We start from the raw sequence: 24,611 nt of genomic DNA, 5'->3' as shown, positions 1-24,611 counted from the left end.
ATTTCTACATTAACTTTGAATGTGGTCTTTTTCTTTTATACCGTAACATATTTATTCATTTATTTAATCTAACCATCTAACTATTAAATATTTATTGAACTTGTTTTACATTAGGTGCTGGACTGGATACTGGAGATGACAGGATAATCTAGTGATAGCAAGAATTATGTTATATATAAACATAAAATTTTGCTATAGCAGGATAAGTGACGGTAGAAGTTTATATGAAGTACATTGGAAAGTAAAGCCTCTACCTAGCAGATACTATAGGAAATGCACATTGCCCAGACAGGCAGTTTGGGGAAGGTCATTCTGGTTAGAGTGACTAGCATGGAAAAGGCTTGAAGAAATAAAATAGGCATTTTTATGGAACTATAAATACCCTGAAGGGCTAAGACATAGGATATAATAAATAGCAGAGTACTAGATGAAGAGAAGAAGGTAGGCAGGGTTGGGTAAGGAAGAGCCTTCCATGTCATGCTAAGGAAGGAATTTGGATTCTGACTTGTGGGTGATTTGGAATAATTGAGAGCTTTTTGATAGAGATGTAACCAGAGGCTTGTTTTAGAAACAGAAGTCTCTGCGTCTCCCCTTTCTTCAGTTATGAAAAATAGATTGGTGTACAGAGAAACCAGAGGTACTGTAGACCAGTATAGAAAGCTATTGCCTTCTAATCTAAGAGGAAGGAATAGACTTGGGGAGATATTAGGAGGTAATCTAAAGAGGACTTGGTTATGTAATGGCTGTTGCATGCAAGGAAGAAGGATGCAAGAATATTTCTCAGGGTTCTGCTTGGAAAATTCATTAGAAGTTGATTTTATTCACTGAGGTAGGGAATACAGAGGGAAATAGCTTGAGACAACGAGAGGGAGATGGTATGTTTGGTCACGTGTATATTGGATCTAATGGGAGCTTGTTCTTAATTTTTTTGGCTTTTGAAGTCCTGTTTCTCCCTGTGTAAATATGAGTGGATAGGTGTTACTTGGTTTGGTATCTCTTTTCCATTCAAGTAGCTTTTAGTGAGCTTACTTTTGGATTACATGTTACGTAGTTCCAGTTAATTTATATGTTATGACAAGCTATAGATTTATCTTTCTTGCAGTAATAAAAATTTTCAGGGGAAATATGTAACAGTAGAAGGATAGAGACCACTGAAATTAAATAATGCAAAATTAATAAGTAAAATGGAAGTTGTGAATGGATACCTAGGAATGCCTGTGCACCTTTAAGGCAAAGGTGTTATCTCATATTTATAATTTCATTGAGTAGAAGTATCTGGTAAGAATAAATATAGTTAAGTTCATTTTCTCTAATTCTTAGTGGATCATACTTATATTAAGTCATTTTTGTTTTTTTCTCTTTCTAGTTGATCCTGATTTTCTAAAATCATTTTTATTAATCCACGAGTCTTGTAAAGCATATGGTGCTACACCAAGCCGATATATGACCTTTTTACATGTGTATTCTGCCATTAGTAGCAGCAAGAGAAAGGAATTATTAAAAAGACAAAGTCATTTGCAGGTACAATATTGGTAATCTTAAATTATTTTATCTATAGATAGGGGACAAGTATTATGTAAATCACAATGCCATGTTGCCATATTTAATATAAATAAATATTGTACTGTATTAAATGTCTTGGAAAACTGTCTCACTTACCTATCTTTATTGCCCACTAGATTATAGTAATGGTTTTGTAATTTTTTTTTTTGGTTGAATAATTATTTCTTCACTGCATGGTATTTATATGTTTTTGATAGCTTATGGTGCTGTCTTTAAATGTCTTTTTCATATGAATGCATTTTAGAAATCAGAAATGCCTATTATTAATTAAAACATAATATCCAATATTATGCTTTATAATAAACTTTAAATTATATTTATAATTATATTTTATAAATTATATTTTATAAATATATTCTTAAAATTATATTTTATAAATATATTCTTATCCATGTCACTTGACTTGGTACGTTCTGAACAGTTTTCTTTTTGTATTTCTCTAACTGCAGAGCTTAAACTTAAGCATGGTATTAGAATGTCAGCTTCAGATTCTGTCAGAGAGCATTTCCTCTGCCAAGTTCTTGCTTCTCTTTGTGAGGGTCATAAACTAGGAACATTAATTGGCAGAGTTATCTTTATTTTTCTTTCTAATGATTCACTTTCATTTATATCAAGCCACTCTACATGCTTTGGAGGGTTAATTTCCTGATTTAGTTCTCTATGGTGTTTCAGGTAAATCACTTAAACTCACTGAGTTGCAGCTTAATTGGGTGAATGTGTTGAGTACATTAGATAAAATGCAAATGTAAAGAACCAGCATGATGCCTGTCCTCTGTGCTGGGTGCTCAGTAAATACTATTTACATTCCTTTTTTTGCCATTACTATCTTTCCATATCTTCTGATTTGTTATGTGACAAAAACCCAGTCATATTAAAGAAGAGAGGGAATATTTTTCATGTTTATTCCTTGGATTATCCATGGGCTGTGGAATGGGGTGTTATAATGGCCAGGCCAGGGTCAAACAACCACCCAAAGAATAGCTGAAGCATTTTGAGTGATTGCTTACCAGAACCATTTGTAAGGCAGTCTCTTATAAAATAGTTGGGTAGTGGACAGACAAAACCAAGTCACGTCCAATATAAAAAGAGTGGCCCCTGAGTCCTTCTGCGCAGCCAGTGAGACTGAAAAATGGGAAAGGTTTACAGAGGCTTTTTTTCTTTTCTATTTTCCTTCCTGTCTAATGCAGTGAGTAAAAACCCTACTATTTAAGCTATGTAATATCTAATATATGTTGATCTGTTCAGCTTTACTGTGATGCTTCAAAATCTATCTTTCTCTAAAGCCTCTGTGGAGTCTTTTACTACATCTTAATGGGTACACAGTTGAATAAATCATTATAATCAGCAAGACGAAAATACCTAAGTCCACTTGCAAATGTGGTATATGTACACATTTACATTTATGCTTGATTCTTTCTTACAGACTTTGTTTACTGTATGTATATAAAATACCTTTTCTTTTAATATTGTCAATCAATATTTTATTAATGTAGGCTGGTGTATCTAAACTAAATGAAGCTAAAGCTCTTGTGGATGAACTGAACAGAAAAGCCGGAGAACAAAGTGTATTACTTAAAACTAAGCAAGATGAAGCAGATTCTGCTCTTCAAGAGATCACAGTATCAATGCAGGTAATGTTTAGAGTAAGCTCAGCGATGCAAACAATAGAAAGGTCATTTATGCCTGATTGTCAATCAGTGTGAAAAATAACATTTTTACTTATGTGGATTTAAAAAATATTGCTTGTCTGTGCTGAGTAGACTGATAGTGTTGTGTACTTGAACTTTTGTGGAAGAGTGTGTTATTTTCCCATATTGTTTGAAATCAAAACTATATTATCCTCAATTGTTCATACACTAATTTATCTAAACCCTATAATATAAAAATATAACCATTTTAATTGGTATAGATTTGTCTGTAACTGATTTTGTTTACCCTCTGTTAGTTAATATTTCCTTTTATTTTTCTTACTATCTCCTTCAGGCTTCAAGGGTTTTCCCTGTTTTTAATATTCTCAAGATTTACAAAATAAATCTTTATTCATTCTATTTATACTTCAATGATATTTTTAATATTTTGTTTATATCCTCTTTTTACATTGCCTTTCTTTTGTTGAACCCTCTCAAGGGAGATTTCTCTCTGTTCTTTCTTGCTTGGGTATTCTTTTACATTTGCACACCCTCTCAGTATGCTCCTGTCCATTACCTTGCTTTTTAGTACTGATTACATACTGACTACCACCAAATCCATCTTTTTTGTCCTTCAGCCCTATCCTTCCTCTGAACTTCAGACTCAAATAGCCAATAATCTGTTAGACATGTCTTCTTGAAAGTCTCACAATTCAAAACAGGTTAAAAACTGAACTCATAATTTCCTTTTCTGTATTCCTTTCCTCAGTTTATGACACTACACTATAGCTAATTATTCAAGACAGAATTTATAAATTATGTTAGACTTCTGTTCCCTCAATTCATGACTCTAATGAATCACTAAATTCTGTTAGTTTTACCTCCCTGATTGTCACAGAATGGGAGAAAATATTTACAAACGTGTATTTGATAAAAGACTTGTATCCAACATGTATAGAAATGATTACAACTCAATACTAATAAAACTAACAATTCAATTTAAAAATAGGCAAAAGATTTGAACCTGCCCTTCGTGAAAAAAGACTTACAAAGAGGCCAGTAAATATATGAAAAGATGCTCAACATCATTAATCAGCAAGGAAATGTAATCCCCTTATTTTTTAGTATGAGACCTCATTCTAGCCCTTAGCTTTGTAGTGCTTAGCCTGGTAATTACAAATCCAGAGCTTCTTTGACTTAATTTCTCAGAAGATTAACCTTTTTTCCAGACTTCTGATAGCTGGGAAGGGGAGTGGTATGACTCCATAAACTGCATATTTAAAAATGTGTTCTAAATATTCTGTGAAGACTTCACAAAGCCTCAGCTATTTTATAATTTCCATCAGCCACCTGCAGCATTCTCTCCTAGAGCCTTCTGGCTTGTTTCATTCTTTGCCTGGTCACAGCTGCTGTCCTGAGATCATTCTTCATCATCTTGGTTTACTCCGTCGTTTCTGTGGAGCCTATCCCCAAAAGCTTTGTGAGAAAGGATACATGGGCAATAAATTTTGAGATCTCACATATATTGAACATTCTTCTTTGTCTTTGGTTGGTTGGTTGGTTGTGTGCTGGGAATAGTATTCTGGATTTTGAAGGCGTTGTTCCATTTTCTCCTAGATTCCATTGTTGTGATTGAAACACTCAAAGCTATTTTAATTCCTGATCTGTTTTGGGGTGACTTTTTCTTTTCTCTCTTGGAATCTTTTAGATCTTTGTTTCCATTTTTCTGAAAGATGCAGTGATTTGCTTTGGTTTAGGTTTATTTTCATCCACTGTGTCCAGTGTGGGTTCTTTCTACCTGAAAATTTATCTCCTTCAGTTCTGGGAAATTTCCTTAATTTATTCTATTGATAATTCCTTTTCCTTTATTTCTCTGTTCTTGCTTTTTAGAATTCTTATTATTATTTGGGCTTTGGGCTTACTGGTCTGGTTCTCTAATTTTCTTATATCTTCTCCCTTTTTTTCTTCTCTATGTGCTCTACTTTCTTCAAAATTTCTTCAACTTTATTTTTTAACCCTCCTATTGAGTTTTTCATTTCTGTTAAATTATTTCTCAGGAGATTTAAAAAAAGTCTCTAGAGGTTTCCTTTTGGCAGTAGTGTCCTTTTTTGTTGTTGTTTCATTGTTGCAGTATCTCCAACTAGCTCTCAGAGGATATTTTATGAAGTTTTCTTTTTCCTGAATATGTTTTTTTTTTTCTGAATATGTTTTATTATTATTTTTCTTACATGATTGCTTTATTCTCAGTTAAAGATTAATTCTTAGTTATTCACAAAAAAAGCTTTCTTTTCATGTTTGGTCATCTTCATTGAAAATCTGAGCGTGGAAGGGAGGTTTGTTTATTGTGAACTTCGCAAGAGGGTTATCTGGACTGATCTGAATGGCATAAGCAAAAGATTTCACCTGGCATGTCAAAATAAGTTCCTTGGCAGATGGAAAATCTTCAAAGCAATAACATTTGCAGATAATTGATGATTATATACACATTCAGTGTTTACAAGATAAATTTATGGACTGCCTGACCTGGAAGTAATAGATCAGAGAATAAATTTAATTTTCATACTGTACAACTTTAGCATAATTTTTTATCAAGGAATTTTAGAACCAAAGTAATATAAATATTTATCTGAAGCAGCTAGTCATTTTTACTGTTAAGAATGTCTACCAAATACTTTTTTTTCCCTTCAGGAAATTGAAGGCATCATTCCATATTCTCCTAGCTTCTGTTGCTGCGATTGGAACACCTTTAAATTTCTTACCTTTAAAGAGTAATTTGAAAAAAGTAAAAGCTTCATAAAGAATAATATCATTGATAACTATATATTTACAAAAGGAAAATATTCAGCACTCCGTGTGCCTATGTACCTTCAAACTAGTGAACATTATTAAGATACATTGAGTACTATGCTATTCTTTTCTCTGGACTGTTCTCGGAAGAGGTATTTCTAAGACTGTAGCTAATTGTATTACTTAGTAGAGACCCAGAAGAATAACTCTGCATCTTGTATTATAAGTTAATAATTTTGCTCAATTATAAATTGGAGACATTTCTGTTTGTTATTTTATACGTAAGTATGGTAGGGAGAGACAGCTTAAATACCAAACCGTACAACTTTTAAAGCTAACAACTCTAGGTTTGTGACACAAGGAAAGAACACACTAAATGCTGTAGGTACTCAGAATAGATATAATTTACAATTGGAAAAGTAGGTTAATAAAACACGAAGCACGTGAGTTGGGCCTGTAAGGGTGATTTTGATATTGTGGGGATGGAGAAAAGAACTTTCCCCGTTGAGGAGCGGTAGCAGAGATACACAGGTAGAAACGCTTGTGGAACGTAGAAGATTTCGATTGCGCTCACGTGTCAGGTACCTGAAGGATCAATATATTTGGCAATAGGACACAAGGCATTAGTATTGTTGTTGTTGGCTTAAACAACAGAAATTTATTTCTTCCAGTTCAGGCAGGGAGAGAGAGAGAGAGAAAAACTCTCTGGTCTCTCCTTTTTTTTGATTTAATTGAGATATAATTGACTCATAGCACTATATTAGTTTCAGGTGTACAACATAATGATTCTGTATATGTATATAATATGGTATGATTACCACAATAAGTCTAGAGAGGACGCCAAGCATTAGTTTTTAAACTCCTTGAATGATTATAATATGGTTGAGAATCACTGTTGTTAGGATTTTTGGAAGGTTTCTTGGCAAATTTTTTCCCTTGGTTTTTTTTATAGTATAATAAATAAATAAATCAAACACAAACATTCATAATGTTCATGCATTTTTATATATGTGAGACCCTTGATTTTTGTATTCATGAGCAAAGAGATCATGTGTTAATATATCATTTAGTGTTCTTTGAATCTTTACTAATTTTTGTTCATATATTTGCCATATTATTGTGTCATGATTTCAATTAATTTTTGTCTAAAATAAAGTCTAGAAACAAACTTCTAATATACTATAGCTTTTCTCTAAGAATTATTACCATTCTACTATTAGAATTATAGAAGACTTCTATTTTCAGTTTTCTTATTTATGAAATAAGCATAATAGTATTTATCTCAGGGTTGTTGCAAGTGTTAAATGTATATTATTATGATCATTTTCTAAATTATGCACTTCTGACATGTTTGATTTTTAAATAGTAAGCATTTATTACTTTGCTATTCAGAAAAAATTAAACCAAATAAAGCATACTTCTTAATAGTAAATATAGAGTAAATTATATCATCAGTTTCCTAGGCATTTTAGAAACTCTTATGCCAATTAATATTAGAAAAGCATTTAATAGAAAGTGCTATTTTAAAATAACATTTTCGGTATCATGCTTTTAAATGTTGAGTGCATTAAAATTGATTGGAATGCTATTTAAATATTCCTGTAGGATGCTAGTGAACAAAAGACAGAACTTGAAAGACTAAAGCACAGAATAGCAGAAGAAGTCATTAAAATTGAAGAAAGGAAAAACAAAATTGATGATGAATTAAAAGAAGTACAGGTAAGTTAAAAAAAAAAAGAAACAGTGTAAGCCATTTACATTTTTGATTACCAACTTTACATAGGAGTTTAAATATTATTTGCATAAGTTACTTTCTAATAGTTTTATCAATGTGGCTTTCACTCAATACTACTATTTATAAAAGAGAAGCAGGAAGGAAAATCTGCTAGGAGGAGTAAGCAAATTAACTGATGGTTATTAAAAATAATCTTTGTTTTCTGTGAACCATGTTGTTTTGACTGTAGAGGAAAAAATATTTTGTAGATAAATTAAGACAAACTCTTAGGCTTTTTTCTTGAGACTTGATTAAATAAGCAAACAAGTCTTAGAATATAAAGAGCCTCTTGAAAATGGCAAATTGTCTCAAAACAAATTAGATTTTCCAAATTAGACTGTTGTAGTTATGGTGAGAAAAAACTCTTACTTTCTCAATTTGAACATTTTGTACTTTGTGTGTTTTAGAGCATTTTGATGTTTGAAGAGAATGGATATTAATAACTAGAGTCATTTTTAATAAAATGACAATAAAACATTATTTGTAAAGAGTAAGTGGTTTTTTCATATATATTTTTTGAAAGTAAAAATACCCTTTTCGTGTTCTAGCCTCTAGTCAATGAAGCTAAACTAGCAGTTGGAAACATTAAGCCAGAATCTCTTTCAGAAATTCGTTCACTGCGTATGCCACCTGACGTAATCAGGGACATTCTTGAAGGAGTTTTAAGATTAATGGGTATCTTTGATACATCTTGGGTGAGCATGAAAAGGTAAGTTTTTGAATTTGTGAAAAATGTTTCACCAATGAATTATACATTCTTTCATATTTTTAAATATTTCTTATATTGCTTCTCAAACTGAATTTCATCTAAGTACCTGGCTACACACTTTCCCCTGATATTTCAAGATCGTCTATGTAATCATATATCAAGATCTATATTTTCCTTTCTCTATAAGTGATTGTTAAAAGTGTCAAAGGAAAAGAGGAGTGCCTTAAAGTCTTTAAGAACATCTTAATAAACGTAAATATTTATTTGGTCCTCACACAGTATAGAGCATTGTGTTTACTGTGATTTACTGATGAAGAAAATATAGTCACTATTCTCAAAAAGAATCTTGGACTCTTGGCAGAGACAGAGAGACACAGAGAGCAGGCGAGAGCCCCATAAATTATATAAGAGTGATGTAAACTGGAAGAGAAAAGGCTGATTATTAACTCAATATGCAATTATGCAGCTTTAGGTTTCACAGTATAACAATGGTATTGTGGTTTGTGCTGCTATTCAATTCCATTTTAGGACTTAGGTTGACAGTAGAGTTCTTTTTCTATCTGAAATGGGAGAGAAGATTTAGATTGAGGGAGCACTTTAAAATCTTTCTTATAAAGGAGTCAGAATATTTTCTTGCATATCCTAGAATGTATTAGTACCCAGGGGTTCACAAAAAGGGATGTGGGTAGCGTTCAAGATTATAATTCCATCATGTTATTGCTTCAGTGTATTCACAGAACATTAGAAAAAACTGTTGTGCATCTTTCTGGAGATCCTCGTCTATAAAAAATGACGAATGGTACTTTAGAAGCTTAAGTACTTTAAAAGTATCCTATTTTTTGGTTAACTAATAGATTAAAAGTATTGTATACACCACTTTGTTAAATTGATGTTTTTGTTAAAAATAGCAAACTTTATTTAGCCTTATTTGAAGTACTATGCTTTAATTTCAGTTTCCTTGCAAAGAGAGGTGTGAGAGAAGACATAGCAACCTTTGATGCACGAAATATTCCGAAGGAAATAAGAGAGAGTGTTGAAGAACTTCTTTTTAAAAATAAAGGATCTTTTGATCCAAAGGTAATTTTTAACAGTTACACCATAAATTCCCTTTCCATACTATATAATATTCTGCTTGTCAAAATATGATGATTTATCATTATTGATTGTTTAGTTTGCCTAAAAACTAAAAGTTTATTATAATAAGTTGTAAGTATTATAGCTGGGAAGCATTTACCATAAGAATTAGGTAAACTATTGTAGAACCTAGGGGGTTGGGGGCAGGTTTATTATCTTAACTGGTTTTTGAATCTTATGATCTGCTGGCAACGGTAAGGTCCTAGCTAATCATAACTTCCAACTTGCCTGTATGCTTTTATTTCTTCTAGTATACTTGTCATATAATAACAGATATCTCTCTTGGAATATTTATATCTAATTTCAGCGAACAGTTTAAATTCCATGATTCTGGTCTTTTTTAGATCCTTTATTCAAAATGTCATGTACTTCTTCTTTGACACCGATAGCAATTGTTTGAAAATTGCTTTTATCTAATAAAGATCTATCTTGTATATTGAAGAGAAAGAATTGATGCTTGAACATCGTTGTGGACGGCACATGTATTCATTTTAAACGTGGCTAATAATTACTTATGTCAATAAAATGTCATTATATTAAAGATTGTATGTGGTTCAAAAAGATTAATTCTTAAGAAAAAATAGAGTTTATGTATTTTTCACTTAATCAAAATAGCAATTCACTTTATTTTTATTTTTGCTATAAACCAAAAACTTCAGTATTTGGGATAAGTTATTAAACAAATGGTTAAAGAAAATACACTAGAATTAACTTTGCTTTTATTTGAAATTAAGTTAGGATGCAGGATAATTTCTGATGTATTTTTCAGAACGCCAAGCGTGCCAGTACCGCAGCTGCTCCTTTAGCTGCCTGGGTTAAAGCCAATGTTCAGTACTCCCATGTCTTGGAACGAATTCAGCCTTTGGAAACTGAACAGGCAGGATTAGAATCGTAAGTGAAACATAAAATATAAATAATTCTAACCTTTATTTTCATCAATTTGATGACCTAGTTATATTATTAGGATTTATTTCTTGTCTGTGTCTAAAAAGGCAGCTGACAACACTGAGTCATTTAAATACAAATTAAGAATGTAGATCAAGATGATGGAGTGGAGGATGTGGAGCTCACCTCACCTCACAAACACATCAAAAATACATCTACATGTGGAACAATTATCATGGAAAACTAACTAGAAACTGGCAGACGAACTGTACAATTAAAGCTGCAAGAAAGATCTGTACATAATTGGGTAGGACAGAAAAAAAAGCCATTTGGTCAGGACCTGAGCCCCTAAGAAGGATCTGTAAGAAAGAGAAGTTCTGTATGGGTGGACCCTTGACTTGAAGAGTGAGGAGGTTGAGCCACAAACTGGGCATACCAGTCCTGGGCTCCTGCGTGGAAGAGACAGTCCCCTTTGCCTGCTGGGAAATCTACTGAGACAGACAGAAGGGCTGGAAGAGCCTAGACTGTACTTGTGAGGAGTGCTCGCATGCTGGCTTGCTAACAATCAGGGTGGAGAGAGCTTTGCATTAGTGGGTGCTGCCTTACCACACTTCCCAATCCGAACGGGCAAACAACCCAGGCCCACTCACTCCATCCCTGGTGCAAGATTTGCACACAGACTTGGTCTAGCTATGCAGAGACAGACTGGGGAGGCTGGGGTATGATCCGGTGGAGCCGTGGAGGCCATTGTCAGTGTGCATATAAGCAGTGCCACAGAAATGCCCAGTGACTAAGCACTGAAGCTCAGGCAGACAGGCCTTGAGAGAGACACAGCCCGAGGGCCTGGGGTGTGGTCCAGGTGGGCGGTAGCAGTTGTCATCAGCATGCTCAGGAGTACAGAGCCTTTCATCTCCCAGTGAGAGCACCCTGGCTCTGGCTCCACTCACTCCACACCACAGCTTAGCAGTAGATCTGGGTCAGACAGGTCCTGTGAGAACACTGCCACGGAGGCAGCCCAGATCTCTGGTGGCAGTACAGTCACTTCAATTCCTGCAGCCACAACGCCTCAGCCCTCAGCCCCAGCCTACTTCAGACCATAGCCTTGCACTAGATCTCGGATGAACACAGCAGAGAAAGGGATTCAACCTTGGGCTGCTTCTGAGCAGAAACGTGAATGCCTACACAGGTGACGCATAGGTCCTCTGTGACTGCATGGGCCTTACTTGCTTCAGCAATCACCTCCTTTTGGACAGGGCTTGAACTCATGGACGGTGGAGCCTGATTGAGCCTGACCATCAGAACTTCTACTCCAACAACTGGGGAGCAGACCTCACCCCTGACAGGGCATTGACAGCCATGGAGCAGAGTAAAAGTCCCACTTCACATCTTGTACAGGCTCTAGATGCTACAACACCATACCAGCCATACCACCTATCAAGGGGATAACAGCCCACACACCCTGAAGAATGATGTGGCTGGCGTCCAACTGAAACCAGCCCTCACACCAAAAATATTGGATTCACACAGTCTACACAGTGATGCTTCCACATAAAAACACCCCTTCAAGACCACAGTTGATAACTGTTTCTGCTAAATTCATAGAGACAAAGAAAGTTAAGTAAAATGAAAAGGGAGAGGAACTACTTCCAATTAAAAGAACAAGATCAATCCCCTGAAAGGACAAATAATGAAACAGACCATGCACCAGTCTACTAGACCCTGAATTCAAAAAGGAGGTAATAAAAATGCTAATTGAATTAAGAAAGATTATCGATAGAAACACAGATCACTGTAACAAGGACCTAGGAACTATAAAGAGGAACCAATCAAAAATAGACAATTCAATTCCCAAGATAAAACCAATCTAGAGGCAATGAATAGCAGACTAAATGGCACAAAAGAATAAATAAGTGATCTGGAGATAGAATAATGGAAATCACCCAATCAGAACAGCAGACAGAAAGACAAATGAAAAAAAAGATGAAATCAACATATCAGATCTATGGGATAATATAAAACATGCTAACTTATGCATGACAGGGGTTTCAGAAGGAGATGAGAGAAGGGGGTTGAAAATGTATTTCAAGAAAATGTGGCTAAAGACTTCTCAAACCTAAAGAAGGAAACAGATACCCAGGTACAGTAAGCACAGAGAGTCCCAAACAGGATGAACCCAAACAGACCCACACTAAGTCATATATTAATTAAAATGACAAAAGTTAAAGAGAGGATTCTAAAGGCAGCAAGAGAAAAACAAAGATTTAGTTACAGGGGAACCACCAAAAGGCTATCAGCTGATTTCTCTGCAGAAACTTTACAGGCTAGTAGGGATGGCATGATATATTCAAAGTACTGAAGGGCAAAGCCTGCAACCTAGGATGCTGTTCCTAGCAAGATTATCATTTGGAATAGAAGGAGAGCTAAAGAATTTTTCAAAGAAGCAAAAACTAAAAGAATTTAGCAATACTAAACCTACCCTAAAAGGAATATTGAAGGGTCTTCTCTAAGTAGAAAAGAAGCAAGAATCTGTAAGAAAGGGAAAATCAGAATAGGAAAGGCAAATATATAAAAGGATTGAAGATCACTTTTAAAAACCAATACATAGATTAAAAAATAATAATAAAATTGTGAACGAAATTATAACTACAATTAACAGTAAAAGGATAAACATGACAATGTAAAATAGGATATCAAAATCACAAAATGTAGGGGAGGGGAGTATAAAAATGTAGATTTTTAAAAAATATGAACTTGAATGACTATCAATTTAAAGCAAGTAAATATAGTTATGGGTCAACATACTTGAACTCCATGGTAACCTCAAATCAGAAACGTACAATAGATTCACCAGAACCAAAAAGAAAGAACTCAAGCATACTACAAAAGAAAAACATCAACCCCCTCCCCCTGCCAAAGGAAAAAAAAATGCACAGAGAAGAACTACAAAAACAACTGGAAAACAAGGATTAAAATGGCAGTAAATACATACTTATCAATAGTTACTTTAAATGTCACTGGACTAAATGCTCTGATCAAAAGACAGAGTGGCAGATTGGAGGAAAAAACCAAGAAACTACAATTTGCTGCCTTCAGAAGACTAACATCAGGATGAAAGATACACATAGACTGAAAGGGGATGGAAAAAGAGAATTCATGCAAATGGAAACAACAAGAAAGTGGGGGTAACAATACTCCTATCAGACAAAATAGACTTTAAAACAAAAGCCATAAAGAAAGAAAAAGGGCATTATATAATGATAAAGTGATCAATATAAGAAGAGGATATTACACTTGTACCGTAGGAGCACCTAAGTATATAAAACAAATGCTAGCAGACATAAAGGGAGAAATTGCCAATGATACAATAATAGTAGGAGTCTTTAACACCCCACTGACATCAATGGACAGATCATCCAGACAGAAAATCAATAAGGCAAGAACGTTCCTAAATGATACAGTAGAGCAGTTGGACTTAATTGATGTCTATAGGGCACTACGTCCAAAACAAAAAACAAAAACCAAAAACAGAATACACGTTCCTTTCAAGCTCACATAGAAGATTCTCTAGGATAGATAACATACTAGATCACACAACAAGCCTCAACAAATTTAAGAGGATAGATATTATTTCAAGCATCTTTTCTGACCACAGTGGTATGGAACTAGAAATCAACTACAGAAAGCAAAATAGGAAAAGAACAAACACATGGAGACAAAACAACAAGCTACAAAAAAAAACAGTGGCTCAACAATGAAATCAAAGAATAAATCAGAAAATACCTTGAGACGAATGACAATGAAAACACAACCTTACAAAATCTATGGGATGCAGCAAAACAGTTTTAAGAGGGAAATTTATAGTGATATACAGGCCTTCCTCAAGTAACAAGAAAAATCTCAAATAAACAACCTAACATACCACCAAAATGAATAAGAAAAAGAAGGATAAACAAAATCCAAAGTTAACAGAAGGAATGAAATAATAAAGATCAAGGGGAAATAAATAAAATAAGAGATCAAAAAATAATAGAAAAGATCAGTAAAACCAAGAGCTGGTATTTTGAAAAGGTAAATCAACAAACCTCCAGAGAGACTCACCAAAAACAAAAGAGAAAGGACTCCAATAATTAAAATAAGAAATGAAAGAGGAGAAATACATACAGCCTGCCAAAATTGAGTCAAGAAGAAATGGATAACTTGAACAGACTGATCACTAGAAGTGCAATAGAATATGTAATAAAAAAAAAAAAAAAAAAACAACCTCCCTGCAAACAAAAGCCCTGGACTGGATGGCTTCACTGGGAAATTCTACCAAACATACAAGGAAGAACTCATACCAGTCCTTCTAAAACTATTCCAAAAAATTGAAGAGGAAGGAGCACTTCCAAATTCAATCTATGAGACCACCATTATCCTGACACCAAAACCAGACAAAGACACTACAAAAAAGGAAATTTACAGGCCAATATCTTTGATGAATATAGAGGTAAAAATCTGCAGCAAAATATTAGCAAATTGAATCCAGCAATACATGAAAAGGATCATACACCATGATAAAGTTGGGTTCATTCCAGGATCACAAGGATGGTTCAAAATATGTGAATCAATCAGTGTAATACACCACATTAACAAAAGCAAAGACAGAAACCACATCATCATCTCAATAGTTGCAGAAAAAGGATTTGACAACGTTCAATATCCATTCATGATAAAAACTCTCACCAAAATGGGTATATAGGGAACATATCTGAACATAATAAAAGCCATTTATGACAAACCCGTAGCCAACATAATACTTAATGGTGAAAAGCTGAAAGGCTTCCCGGTAAATTCAAGAACAAGGCAAGGATATCCACTCTCACCAGTTCTATTCAACGTAGTATTGGAAGACCTAACTATAGCAGTCGGACAAGAAAAAGAAGTAAAACGTTTCCGAATTGGAAGGAAAGATTGAAAACTGTCACTACTTCAGATGACATGATACTCTATAAAGAAAACCCCAAAGTCTCCACACAAAAACTATTAGAACTAATAAATGAGTTCAGAAAGGTAGCAGGATACAAGATTAATACATGGAAATTTGTTGTGTTTCTTTACACTAACAATTAAATATCAGAAAGAGAAAGCAAAAAAAAAAAAAAAAATCCTGTTTATAATCATGTCAAAAAAAGTAAAATACCTAGGAATAAACTTAACTGAGGAGGTGAAAGACGTATATGCTGAAAGCTGTAAAACATTGGTGTAAAGTAAATTGAGGATGATTCAGAGAGACAAAAAGATATCCCATGCTCTTGGATTGGAGGAATTAATATTGTTAAAATGGCCATACTACCCAAAGTAATATACAGATTTAATGCAATCTCTATCAAAATACTCATGACATTTTTCACAGAGCTAGGACAAATAATCCTAAAATTTATATCGAACCCCAGAAGACCCAGAATTGCCAAAGCAATCCTGAGGAAAAAGAACAAAGTTGGAGGCATACCCCTTCCAGACTTCAGACTATACTACAAAGCTACAGTAATAAAAACAGTGTAGTATTGGCACAAAAACAGACATATATATCAATGGAACAGAATAGACAGCCCAGAAATAAACCCATGCACCCATGTTCAATTAATCTATGACAAAGGAGGCAAGAATATACAATGGAGAAAAGAGAGTTTCTTTAACAAGTGGTGTTGGGAAAGCTGGACAGCTACGTGTAAATCAATGAAATTAGAACACTCCCTCACACCATATACAAAAATAAACTCAAAATGGTTTAAAGACCTAAATATAAGACATGACACCATAAAACTCCTAGAAGAGAACATAGGCAAAAACATTTTCTGACATAAATCATAGCCATATTTTCTTGGATCAGTCGTGTAGGCAAAAGAAATAAAAGCAAAAATAAACAAATGGCACCTAATCAAACTTAAAAGCTTTTGCACAGCAAAGGAAACCATCAACAAAATGAAAAGAAAACCTACAGAATGGGAAAAAAAATATTTGCAAGCAGTGTGACTGACAAGGGTAAATATACAAACAATTCATACAGCTCATTAACAAACAAATAAACAACCCAATCAGAAAATGGGCAGAAGGCCTAAATATACATTTCTCCAAAGAAGACATACAAATGGCCAACAGGCACATGAAAAGATGCTCATCATCACTAATTATTAAAGAAATGCAAATCAAAACCCCAATGAGGTATCACCTCACACAAGTCAGAATGGCTATCATCAAAAAGTCCACAAATAATAAATGCCGGAGAGGGTGTGGAGAAAGGGAACCCTTCTACACTGTGGGTGGGAATGTAAACTGGTGCAGCCACTATGGAAAACTGTATGGATGTTCCTTAAAAAACTAAAAGTAGAGCTACCATATGATCTTGCAATCCCACTCCTGGGCATATATCTGGAGAAAACTATAATTTGAAAAGATACATGCACCCCAGTGTTCATTGCAGCACTGTTTACAATAGCCAAGACATGGAAGCAACCTAAATGTCCATTGACAGATGAATGGATAAAGAAGATAAACAAAATGAATCTATATACAAAACAGAAGCAGACTTACAGACATATAATACAAATTTATGGTTACCAAAGGAGAGAGAGAGTGAGGGATAGATTAGGCATATATTATTAAAAGACATAAACTATTATACGTAAAATAGATAAGCAACAAGGTTTTACTATATAGCACAGGGAATTCAATATCTTATAATCTACAATGGAATATAATCTGCAAAAAAAAAAAAACTGGATCACTATGCTGTACACCTGAAACTAACACAGTATTGTAAATTAACTATACATCATTAAAGAAAAAGAAAAAAAGTAAGTTAAAAGTTAAACAGAACAAAAAAAGAAAAAGCAATTAAAAGATGGATAGCAGAATCAACTCACTTTTTTCCTCCTCTGTTAAGTTGTTGGAAAGATAAGTTGGTAGAAGTTCCTTTAAAGAACCAAAATTTTGTGAAGGAATACTGTCAAAGTACAAAAAGTAGATTTTAGAAATTTAGAGCTTTTATATTTTTTTCTCTAAGTTTTAGGAAACTTTTAGTATATAATTTCCAAAACATTATCTGGCAGGTGTGGGGAAAATTTAGCGATTTACTTTTGGGGCTTAAACTTTTAATTTGCTATTGTTACTAAGTTAGTATTATATTTTATCTCATTTGTTCTGAATGCAGACTAAGAGATATGTTATGTTTATGATCATTCAACTTTTGAAATTATCTATTACTTCTTACTCTACACAAGGAGATTTTTAGCTGCCTAAGTTTCTTATTTTTTTCAATATAATTACATGAAATGTTTGTGTTAAATCATATTAAATATGATTATATATTTTGATTATATAAATATTTTTTACAGCCTAGATGTATCATGTTTTATGAGTATATTTCCTTTCTTGTATACCTTTTGTTATGCTTAATAATTGTCTTATTTTTTCAATTGATTATTTTTTTCTGTTTATGTATCACATATTTATCCACAGTCTTTTTGTCAGACCCTAAAACGTATTTGGAATCTATGTGTTCTATTTAATTTTTTCTTAGTACTGTCCTACTTAGAGCCTTTTGTCCTCCTGTTTCAAGGTGGGTTAGTTCTTCCCTAGGCCTGCAGTCTACAGCTTAAGTTATTTTGAGATTGCTTTTCACCATTATTCTGGGGTTATATTTGTCTGTTTTCTGATCATATTCTCTTATTTTGGGTCTTTGTCTTTCTCTTTCTTAGTTTAGTCACTCATTTTTCTGGAACACATCCTCCATAGTAGCTTCTTAAGCAAGGTTATATGGGATGAAAAATATTTTGAGATTTGCATGTCTAAAATTATCTGTATTATACTATTATATGTGATCATAATTGGGCTGGGTTTAAAATACTAGACTAGAAATAGATTAATCTCATGATTTTGAAGGCCTTATTCTATTGTAGTAGTTCTCAAAATGTGGTCCCTGAACCAACAGCATCAATGTTACCTGGGAAATTGTTAAAAGAACAAATTTTTGATCTCCATCAAGGCTTATTGAACCAGATATGCTGGGGAATGAGACCTTGCAATCTGTGTTTTAACAAAAACTCAAGTTGATTTGTGCAATGCACAAATGCCCAGCAGTGCATGGCAGTGTGGACTGGCCATTTGATGACAACCTCTCAATACTTGTGGGTATTTTTGAGAGGGGTAAGCCAGTCATTTCTCTAGAAGAATCCTAATATCTTCTGCCTAGGGATTGAGCAGGGGTGGTTGGCGGTGGGTAAGGGGCATAAGGTTTGACTTTCAGGGATATGTATGTATGAAGAGGATAGTCTGCTCTCAATGCAGGAGGGAATCTGAGGTCAAACGTTATATTATCAATTATTAAACAATCTTCTGTATTTAGCTCTATTATTTTCTTCAGAGGTACCTGCTGTCTACATTTCCTGAACATTTTTGAATACTTCTTTTCGCCTATCTTCCTGCAGTCATTTAACTTTTGCCCTTTTGCATTTTGGTATGTCAGTTATCACCTTTCAAAATTTTATTAAAATTACTACTTCATAATACTTTTCTCTTCCATTGTCTTTATTCTTGTGCGTGTATGTTTTAATTTATTCCCTTGGTTTCATTTTAGTAGGATTTTAGAAGGGACAGAAGATAAGTGAATACTTTTACTCTTCCATTTTTATCTAGAAATCTATGGGCACAAGTGTTTTAAAATATAGATTCCTGGAAGTGGTATGGTTAGGTCAGAGAATACACTTTTAATTATAGCATTGCTTTTCAAATCAAATTCTAAGTGAAGGTATTATAACTGCTGAATTATTGACAGTTTTCATTGTCATTTATTTACTGCACGATTACATTTTAAGGTGCTGTTGCGGCTTTTTGTTGATAACTAAAGTAGAATGACTTATAAAATTGAATTATATTTTAGAAATTTGCGGAAAACTGAAGACAGAAAAAGGAAACTAGAGGAGCTTCTTAATTCTGTTGGTCAAAAAGTGTCAGAACTCAAAGAAAAGTAAGTTAAGTTTTGAAATGTATTTTGAATATTTGAAAACATACCTCAACTAATACTTAAATTTTGAAAAGCTTAGTTATAATCAGTCTTAATTTTTTGGTATCTCACTCTAAAAAGGGGAAGGATGTAAAATAATATAGAATGTCTTCCTTTTTAAAAAAATTTAATAAGAACAAAAATATTTTAAGTTTCTGTATTCCCAAGCATTGGAAAATTGAGCAGGAAGAATTGAATGTAATGTGTTAATGCTGGGAGTGTTTACATTTGGTGTTCCCATTTCTTTATTATTTTGACTTCAAGATTTTAGACTCCTTTATTTCAGATGATGCTATAGGAACACCTATTCCATAATCTTTCCAGAGGTATATGATCATGTTAAAAACTTTTTATCTTTTTAACTTTGCCCTTTTTGGTATTAAAAAAAATATTCCTTCCTGCAAATATTATTCTCAAATTTAAGAACCATTTATGAATGTGATTACTCTTAAAACCTTTCATGTACCTCTGTGTTCCTGTGATTGCTTTTTAATATAGGATAGAAAATATTGGTATGGGAATTATTATAAATGTGGAAGCATTTTCCTTTAAGAATTGTGAAGATTAGAAAACTGGAGAATGTATCATTAAATATAGCATATGTTATCACTTGCTTTCAGTTTTATGAGATTAAAACTTTTCTATAAACACATTTTTTAAGTGGTGTGTTATGTTTCCTTTTTTTTCTTATGGAAGAAATACAAATTATTGCACCAAGAAAAAAATTCATCAGACTAAAAACTATGAATTTTTTTTTTCTATATAGGGTTAGGAAACAGTTATCTCTATTTACATTTATATATATTTATTTATAGAGAAAAAACAAATAAAAAAATCTTCAAACCCATAAATTCAATGTTTTTAATATTCCTGAATGTTTTTTATGTTAGACATACAGAAATGAAATCACGTAATTTCCTTCCAGCTATAATTAGAGAAGTATAAGGAAAATAATATATTCTTTTCAGTGTTACATGCTCAGAATCAGTACTTAATAATACTCAGATAATTGTCAAATATTTATTGAGTGGTTAGCTTATGATACCAATGTTTGACTCCATTTGTTAGTCATTTGCATTGTCAGGTGTTGTCCTAGGCACTTTACATACTCATCTTTTTTAATACTTAAAACAACACTGAGAGGTGGATATTCTTACATTTTGCAGATTAGGAAGCTAAAGATTGGAAAGATTTATTTGCCTAAGTTGAGCAGTTAGTAAATGACTAAGCAAGCATTAGATCTTGTATTTGTCTGACTCCATAAAGTTCCCTTTCTTAGTCACTACACCATACTACCACTATTTTGGAAGGATTATTATGAAAACCTTCTGAATAATATGACTGAGGATCTTGTGGATAATGTGACTGAGAAATTGAATTTTTAATTTTATTTAGTTTTAATTAATTTAAATTTAGACAGCCATATGTGTCTACCATTTTGGACAAGTGACTCCTAGAGTCTTATGTCTAGGGAAAGGAGGAATAGAGCACTTAGAGAGGCAATAAAAGTACTGTAAAATGCCTGGCACTTAATATCAGACACACCCATATATGAATTTTAGGTCCTCTGCTTACTACTGGGGAGACCTGTGCAATAATCTGTGTGGATTTAAGTTTCCATATTTATAAAATGAGAATTGTAATACTTATTTTGAACTGTTCTGAGAATTGGCAGAATCCTGGGCATTTTGAAGGCACTTACATATTTGTTGAAGGACTAAGTAATAGGAATATTACTATTATATTTAATAAAATTATATGTACAAGTATTTTTAAGGAAAATAATTTAAAAGTTTTAAACTTTGGCAAATGGGCACATAGGGAGAGAACATATCTAATGGGCTGAATACTTCAGGTGAATTTTAAGATTTTATTTATATTTTTGATAGGTTTATATTTGAGGGAGTTAGAGTGAGGGGTGAGGTAGGGATAAGGAGGGAGCTGAAAAGTATTCTAGGCAAATGGAACATCCTGTTGAAGGGCACAGCAGATAAAAGGGCATTTTCTGAGAATATAAAATTCTTCAGATGTTGACATATAGTTTTACTGAACTGAGTAAAATGAAATAAAACTGAAAAGATAGATCAATATTATGACTGGGCCTTTGAATGTCATATTAATAAGTTTATACATAATGTAGTAGGACATCAAGGCCCTGTGACAATGTTCCCCTTTAAATGTATGCATTGGTATTGTGTCTCTTACATTAATGATAATTTATATGCAAATATTATCAATATTATAGCTAATTCAATTATTGTATAAAAGTTCACTTTACTATATAAGCATAACTTAATTAAATCTATCTGAAATCCCGTTGTCTTTAATTAAATTTTAATGTTTTCATAGATTTCAGAGCAGGACTTCAGAAGCTGCCAAACTTGAAGCTGAAGTAAGCAAAGCACAAGAAACAATTAAAGCTGCAGAAGTCTTGATTAATCAGCTTGATAGAGAACACAAGAGATGGAATACACAGGTTTGTTTGAGAGAGAGGTCATAAAGAGGCATTGTTTAAAACACAGGAAATGTGTAAGATAATGTATTTGTTAACAAAAATGAAAAGGAAAAAATATCCATTAAATTTCAGCTGGCTTAGGATAAATTATCTAGATATTAATGGCCATGATGTGAATTAATCTTTTTTTTTTTCACATCTTTATTGGAGTATAATTGCTTTACAATGGTGAGTTAGTTTCTGCTGTATAACAAAGTGAATCAGCTATACATAAACATATAGCCCCATATCTCCTCCTGTTTGCAGCTCCCTCCCACCCTACCTATCCCACCGCTCTAGGTAGGTGGACACAAAGCACCGAGCTGATCTCCCTGTGCTATGTGGCTGCTTCCCACTAGCTATCTGTTTTACATTTGGTAGTGTATATATGTCCATGCCGCTCTATCACTTCGTCCCAGCTTACTCTTCCCCCTCCCTGTGCCCTCAAGTCCATTCTCTATGTCTGCGTCTTTATTCCTGTCCTGCCCCTAGGTTCTTCAGAACCATTTTTTTTTAGATTCCAGATATGTGTGTTAGCATACGGTATTTGTTTTTCTCTTTCTGACTTACTTCACTCTGTATGACAGTATCTATGTCCATCCATCTCATTACAAATAACTCAGTTTCATTTCTTTTTATGCCTGAGTAATATTCCATTGTATATATATGCCACATCTTCTGTATCCATTCATCTGTTGATGGACACTTAGGTTGCTTCCATGTCCTGTCTATTGTAAATGGTGTGGCAATGAACATTGAGGTACATGTCCTCTTTTTGAATTATGGTTTTCTCAGGGTATATGCCCAGTAGTGGGATTGCTGGGTCGTATGGTAGTTCTATTTTTAGACTTTTCACCATTGTATATTATTGCCTCCTTTATCAAAAATAAGGTGACCATATGTGCATGGGTTGATCTCTGGGCTTTCTATCCTGTTCCATTGATCTATATTTCTGTTTTTGTGCCAGTACCATTCTGTCTTGATTACTGTGGCTTTGTAGTATAGTCTGAAGGCAGGGAGCCTGATTCCTCCAGCACCGGTTTACTTTCTCAATATTGCTTTGGCTGTTTGGGGTCTTTTGTGTTTCCATACAAATTGTGAAATTTTTTATTCTAGTTCTGTGAAAAATGCCATTGGTAGTTTGATAGGGATTGCATTGAACCTGTAGATTGCTTTGGGTGGTATAGTCATTTTCACAATGTTGATTCTTCCAATCCAAGCACATGATATATCTCTCCATCTGTTAGTATCACCTTTAATTTCTTTCATCAGTGTCTTATAATTTTCTGCATACAGGTCTTTTGTCTCCTTAGGTAGGTTTATTCCTAGGTATTTTATTCTTTTTGTTGCAGTGGTAAATGGGAGTGTTTCCTTAATTTCTCTTTCAGGTTTTTCATCATTAGTGTATAGGAATGCAAGAGATTTCTGTGCATTAATTTTGTGTCCTGCTACTTTACCACATTCATTGATTAGCTCTAGTAGTTTTCTGGTAACATCATTGTGATTCTCTATGAATAGTATCATGTCATCTGCAAACAGTGACAGTTTTACTTCTTCTTTTCCGATTTGGATTCCTTTTATTTCTTTTTCTTCTCTGATTGCTGTGGCTAAAACTTGCAAAACTATGTTGAATAATAGTGGTGAGAGTGGGCAACCTTGTCTTGTACCTGATGTTAGTGGATATGGTTTCAGTTTTTCACCATTGAGAACGATGTTGGCTGTGGGTTTGTCATATATGGCCTTTTTTATGTTGAGGTAAGTTCGCACTATGCCTATGTTCTGTAGAGTTTTTATCATAAGTGGGTGTTGAATTTTGTTGAAAGCTTTTTCTGCATCTATTGAGATGATCAATATGGTTTTTTCTCCTTCAGTTCGTTAATATGGTTTATCACATTGATTGATTTGCGTATATTGAAGACTCCTTGCATTCCTGGGATAAACCACACTTGATCGTGGTGTATGATCCTTTTAATGTGCTGCTGGATTCTGTTTGCTAGTATTTGGTTGAGGATTTTTGCATTTATGTTAATCAGTGATATTGGTCTGTAATTATCTTTTTTGGTGACATCTTTGGTTTTTGGTGTCAGGGTGATGGTGGCCTCGTACGATGAGTTTAGGACTGTTCCTCCCTCTACTATATTTTGGAAGAGTTTGAGAAGGATAGGTGTTAGCTCTTCTCTAAATGTTTGATAGAATTCGCCTGTGAAGCCTTCTGGTCCTGGGCTTTTGTTTGCTGGAAGATTTTTAATCACAGTTTCAATTTCAGTGCTTGTGATTGGTCTGTTTATATTTTCTATTTCTTCCTGGTTCAGTCTCGGGAGGTTGTGCTTTTCTAAGAATTTGTTCATTTCTTCCAGGTTGTCCATATTATTGGCATATAGTTGCTTGTAGTAATCTCTCATGATCCTTCGTATTTCTTCAGTGTCAGTTGTTACTTCTCCTTCTTCATTTCTAATTCTGTTGATTTGAGTCTTCTCCCTTTTTTTCTTGATGAGTCTGGCTAGTGGTTTATCAATTTTGTTTACCTTCTCAAAGAACCAGCTTTTAGTTTTATTGATCTTAGCTATTTTTTTCTCCCTTTCTTTTTCATTTATTTC

General features: G+C 33.7%; 1 protein-coding gene across 4 annotated transcripts in view; it reads left to right on the top strand.

Moving 5' to 3' along the window:
- The window catches only part of DYNC2H1 (dynein cytoplasmic 2 heavy chain 1), a 358,559-nt gene that overhangs the window by 107,137 nt on the left and 226,811 nt on the right, over positions 1-24,611 (top strand). For all 4 annotated transcript variants that reach the window (XM_068554132.1, XM_068554131.1, XM_068554130.1 and 1 more), the window contains exons 54-61: positions 1,367-1,521; positions 3,057-3,194; positions 7,584-7,697; positions 8,301-8,461; positions 9,415-9,538; positions 10,365-10,486; positions 19,398-19,484; positions 21,870-21,996. In XM_068554132.1, coding sequence (XP_068410233.1) covers positions 1,367-1,521; positions 3,057-3,194; positions 7,584-7,697; positions 8,301-8,461; positions 9,415-9,538; positions 10,365-10,486; positions 19,398-19,484; positions 21,870-21,996 — 1,028 coding nt within the window. The remainder of the gene's footprint in view (positions 1-1,366; positions 1,522-3,056; positions 3,195-7,583; positions 7,698-8,300; positions 8,462-9,414; positions 9,539-10,364; positions 10,487-19,397; positions 19,485-21,869; positions 21,997-24,611) is intronic.

This window comes from Eschrichtius robustus, chromosome 11 (genome assembly GCF_028021215.1).
Source record: "Eschrichtius robustus isolate mEscRob2 chromosome 11, mEscRob2.pri, whole genome shotgun sequence".
Taxonomy (NCBI): Eukaryota; Metazoa; Chordata; class Mammalia; order Artiodactyla; family Eschrichtiidae; genus Eschrichtius; species Eschrichtius robustus.
This window is presented reverse-complemented; position numbering and strand designations above follow the sequence as displayed.